Source organism: Helobdella robusta, assembly GCF_000326865.2.
Source record: "Helobdella robusta unplaced genomic scaffold HELROscaffold_7, whole genome shotgun sequence".
Taxonomy (NCBI): domain Eukaryota; kingdom Metazoa; phylum Annelida; class Clitellata; order Rhynchobdellida; family Glossiphoniidae; genus Helobdella; species Helobdella robusta.
Genome location: NW_008705398.1, coordinates 2014853 through 2019877, shown reverse-complemented (window position 1 = coordinate 2019877; position 5025 = coordinate 2014853). Strand labels below are relative to the sequence as shown.

At 30.3% G+C, this 5025-nt stretch overlaps 1 protein-coding gene across 1 annotated transcript; it reads right to left on the bottom strand.

Annotated features, from left to right (window-relative positions):
* HELRODRAFT_164825 (hypothetical protein) lies at positions 1 to 1751 on the bottom strand (the record flags this gene model as incomplete). The annotated part of the gene is made up of 4 exons (XM_009030783.1): positions 1 to 152; positions 233 to 389; positions 1405 to 1517; positions 1700 to 1751. The coding sequence occupies 4 exons, from the start codon at positions 1749 to 1751 to the stop codon at positions 1 to 3; spliced, it is 474 nt and encodes a 157-aa protein (XP_009029031.1).
* Between the last annotated feature and the right edge of the window lie 3274 nt (positions 1752 to 5025).

Sequence of the window (5025 nt, the reverse complement as noted above, 5' to 3'; positions counted from 1 at the left end):
TTAAAAATAAAACCAATTTTTATTACCAACACAAAAGGATTGTTTATTTTTGACGTAGCCGGGTTTGCAAAGACATTCGGCGATTAACCTAGCGCCTATCTTACTCTGTATACACACCATGTCATTACAATCACCGTTACCAGCTTTGCAATCTGTTTTAAATTAAATAACAAAGTGCTAAAAAAACATGCTTAAACTTAGTAGATATCAAAAAATGTATTTTTTAACAAACCTTTTGTGTTGTAGGCTAAACCTTTCCAGCCTATATCACATTGCTCAGATTCACAGGTTCCCTTTTCTGTTAACTCTGAGCCGTTTGAACAGTGAGGTTTTGGTAAGTCGTTTGGATTATCTGGGTTTGTTGCTTGGAAATAAAAAAATAAATTTCTCTTGAGATAAGGATGTCGTGAAATGTTGAATTAAAATAACATTGTAGAAATATAATCGATCAAAAAACATGAAAAGTAGTTGAGCAGCATACTTGAATTCATTCATCCATATAAAAAGATTTCCGGTTAACAAATTATTTTAATTAAATAATTATTTAAATTGTCAAGTGTTTTTATAAAGTTTTTTTGTTCTTTGTGATTTTAGTCAAACTGAAAAACAGCAAAATATTTTAGTATCTGTTGTCATCTTAGAATGTACTTTCGATCAACAGCTCCAGCTGACGATCTAGCGGAAAAGTATTGTTGGACCGCATGCACAATCGCCCATCCCTATTTTAGGCTTTTAGGCACGCGGCGATTAGCTATATAAACCAGCAAGCAACAACGAGGCAACTTTCGTTGTTTAATGTTAATTCGCGCCAGTCAAGACCAGAAGAATTTGTTGTCTATGACGACCAAAATGGAGCACCTGAGAACTAATTTGAACGCTTGATATTTTGTATATTTTTTTGAAAATAAAAATAAGTGTTTAACAAAAGCAGCTCCGTTGTTAAAAATTATCGATTTTCAATTTGAAAGTGTTTCGTACTCACAATAGCTTTTCAACAGTTTAATCGAAAAGAGCTTACTCTCGTAAACGTTTGTGGTATTTTTTCCGCCACATTTTTTGGTTCTGTAGTCAAGGCACAATTCACTGCATTCATTCTCTGAGGCACTCTTTAGCTTACCGTAAGTATTGCCACGGAAACAGTAACTTCCAGACTTTAAATTTCGTTTATCAATTTTAAAAACATGTTTTTGAGTTACAGTATTTTTGTAAACATTTGATAAAATTAAAGTTGTAATATTGTGTAAATGAAACGGTGTTTTAAAATCAACAGAACAGTAAACATAAAAAAATGAAAAACAGCAGAATAAAAAGTGGCACTTAAAAACCATCGTACAACAAAGAGAGATGCACACAAACAAATAAAACCAATATGCCGGCATATCTGAAATTTTTTTCGTAACACACAGTCAAGCAACTCTTTAAAGTCAACTTTGTGTCACTCAGAACTTCGTACGGCCAGTCACTCGTGACGTCCTCAATCTTGAAACACTCAACACTCATGCCAGGTGGAGAATCAACTGTTCGGAATTTTATGCATTGAAAAATTGAAATCGTTTTTGAAAGATTTTTGTAAGTTTTAACTTTGTTAAATTTTTTTTGTATCTTAATGTGTTTCATTTTCACTTTTATTTTTTCAAAATTCATTTCGTCTAAGTAACTGTGCTTAAATTTAATTTATTCTATATTTATTTAATCTTACGTGCGTTTTTTTTCATGTGCATTTTCTTCAACTCATTCTGTCTAAAATCCATTTTGTTCAAATTTATTTTGTCTAAATATATTTTTTCTTGCTCTCCTTTTGTCTAAAATAACACGGTCTATAGATATTTAACAAAAGTTCCATCAATCAGACATTGTTTATATTAAATTAAAAGTCAAGTGTACATAATAATAGCATTATTTCCAGGAGCTTACTCTCCTAAACAAAACATCGGCAACTTGCAAACGAAATTTAATCGAGTGGTTATTTTTAATTTGAGAAATTGACACATTGATACAACAAAAATTTAATCCATCAGTTAACTAAATATTGTAAATAATAAATTAAACATTGGTCACTCAGTCTCAGTTAATTTGTAAAAAAAATTCACGCTCGGCCATTTTTATTGCAATATTATTATGGAAATCTAGTTTTAGAAAAATTCAAAATTTATTGAAGTATCTATTGATTTTTACAAAACCTATGAGCTTTTTTTACACCGATTTGTTGAAAGTTGCGTGTGTTCACGCAGTATGTTAAGATTCGTTTGATTTACTAATCTATTTTAGCAATTTTAATTGCTAAACACTTAAAATGAGTTTTTTATGATGAATATTTTTTTAGAGATAGATATCAAAAAAGGTAAATTTTATACGTAGCCTACAAATTTTATTCTTCAAGACATTCACCCACGTCTCTTTGGATCTTTGGACAACGACTATTGGTCATAGAAATTCCCATAATCCAGATAAAGGTCTGAACTAAACAAACCCATAACAATACCAAGCTTATTGCTTCTAGGCCGTCATGTTATAGATATATTCAACGTGAAAAAAAAATCTATAGCAGGAAGGCCCATGCACATATTTAAAACTATACACAGTGCGTTTTTCTAGTGTTTATTAACACCGCTGAACGTTTCAAAAACGGCGCTCTATAAATTACAAACGTTAAGTGACTGGTCATGAATACAGCTAAGTTTCGAGAAGTTTTGTCAAGTCGAAGCTAAAATCATTATTTCGCAAAACAATTTTTTGAGATGTCTTTGGATATATTATGAATTTATTTTTGCTATCTTTAAAAAATCTGACAGACGAAGAAACTGTTACAACAAATAATACACGGCAGAAGTAATTCACTAACCTTTGATTCTATCCACCCCATCAGCGGTGCTTTTTTGTCACAAAATTCGAAGCATTTTTCTTTGGTTTTGGTAATTGTTTGGTGGTTTGCATGAAATCCTCGTAGCAGCCTTTGTACCTTTTATCAAAATCTTTTGCTTCTGTTTTGATGTGATTATTTAAAATTTCTTAATCAAATCCAATTGTGATCGAAATTTTTTTAAAAATAAATTTGTGAATAAAATTTTTTTAAATAAATTAAATTAATTTGTTGGTGATATGGTTAATTTATTAATCGCCATTTATTTATAATAATAATAGTATTAGTAGTAGTAGTAATAATAATGTCACTTAAAAAGCAACATGGAAAGCGGCTGAAGAAAGCGGCTCAAAACTGATAAATTCTTTGAATTTTGAAAAAACTTTTCGGAAGTAGAATGACCTTAAGTTAAATTTGAGATTGTTACAGTTTTTGATGTTTGGTGGAAGCGAGTTGCAGATAATAACTGGAGTAGCATGTCAAAAAACTCGCTTTTCACTGTTGTTCTCTGCTCTAGAAAATGTGGAACGTTAGTCGTTGTTGCTTGCATGTGGTAGCTGTGAACGAGTAGAACGCAATTTCGAAGAGATGCCAAAATGAAAAGAAAGCCAATGAAGTTTAGCTAAGTTTGACAAGGTTATGCTGGTGTGTCAACGTTGGGTGCGACTCTATGTCTTATCTGATATATGCCAGATATCATTGAATTGCAGTTATAAAATTCTGATAATATAATACAAATTACTGGCAAGCTCAGTTGATAAAATTTTTTTGACGTGTCGTATTTTTTCTACGTGGTTGTTAAAAATTTGTACTATTGGTGTGATGCAGTTTGAAAACAATTTTTTTTAATTATAGTTATTCCAAACGTTTTGAATAGAGTAGCCTTAGATAAAATAAACTCCTCAGCTCTTTAGAATAATTAATGTCTGACTGTCTTTTCAACCAAATGCGGTTTTTATTTTTTCTTTAATTCATTACAATTCAATCAAATTAACAATTCAGTTTTTGATTTTTTTATGTTGACTCTTTCTACTTTTTGCAAAAGTATTACAATGAAACTAACATTTTCACAAAATGAGATTTCTGTTAGCTAATTTAACAAAATTTCAAATTCACCTTGTTGAGTATTTTAGTAAAATTTTAGTAACATTAACCCTTCGCGTAAACTTCTGTTTCACAAAAGGCAAGGTGTGCTCTTTCTGAACCGATTTCATTTTCTTGAAAAATAACATACTGAAATTTTAGTTTTCTGGCAGACAATCTCCATAGCAACTCCTGGTGGTCCAGCGTTGCCCGGGTACACTCCACAAATGTGGTATTTATGTCTCATTACCTCTTCTTTCAACAGTTCATTGTCTTTCATTAACCCAACTATGAAATCTTTCATTTGAGCATCTAGTTCCAACGTTGCAAAATATAAAAAAAACTAGCCAATCAGAAAATTATTTCCAGAAGGAGATTAATATTACAATATATTAAAAATCGGTTAATTGAATAACTGGTTATTTGGACCAGTCGCTTATTATAACAGGCTAATCTTTTGAAAGGGAATAGAATCTTATTTTTCAAGTTTTATTTGATTGATATATGAAATTTACAAACAACTGTTTGATTGGACCGCAAATTTGACAATAAAAATCACCCACTTTTATTTCTAGTTCGTCTTTACATTAACAAAATTTTGAAAGCGTTTTGAAAACTCATTTACAATCAATTACGTTGGGCTATGTAAAGTTGGTATGGTATTATCCATGTTTTAAAGTTATGTAAAGTTATTTTAAAGTTAATGCCTAGGCATGTCATGATACAGAGGTTATAGTGAATGAATAAGTGAAAAAGTAAGGATATTGGATGAGAAAAGCCATATTGTCAGTGAGACTTGAAACCAAACATTATTAAAATGTTGATTTTACGTAACATTTGAACGATTATGTTGAAAGGCAACGTTATAATAATCATTTTTTGTCTCTAATTTTCTACTTTATTTAAAAATTTTAAAATATTTTAAAATTAATAAAATATATACAAAAAAGTTTTCAAAACGGATAATCAACCCAATATCTACCATACGATAGTCGCTATTGGAAGAAATGTTTGTTTGAAATAACACGTCGTGTTTTTAAAAAAAGTAATTTTTGGTTAATCGGATCAGCCGTTTTATTGAA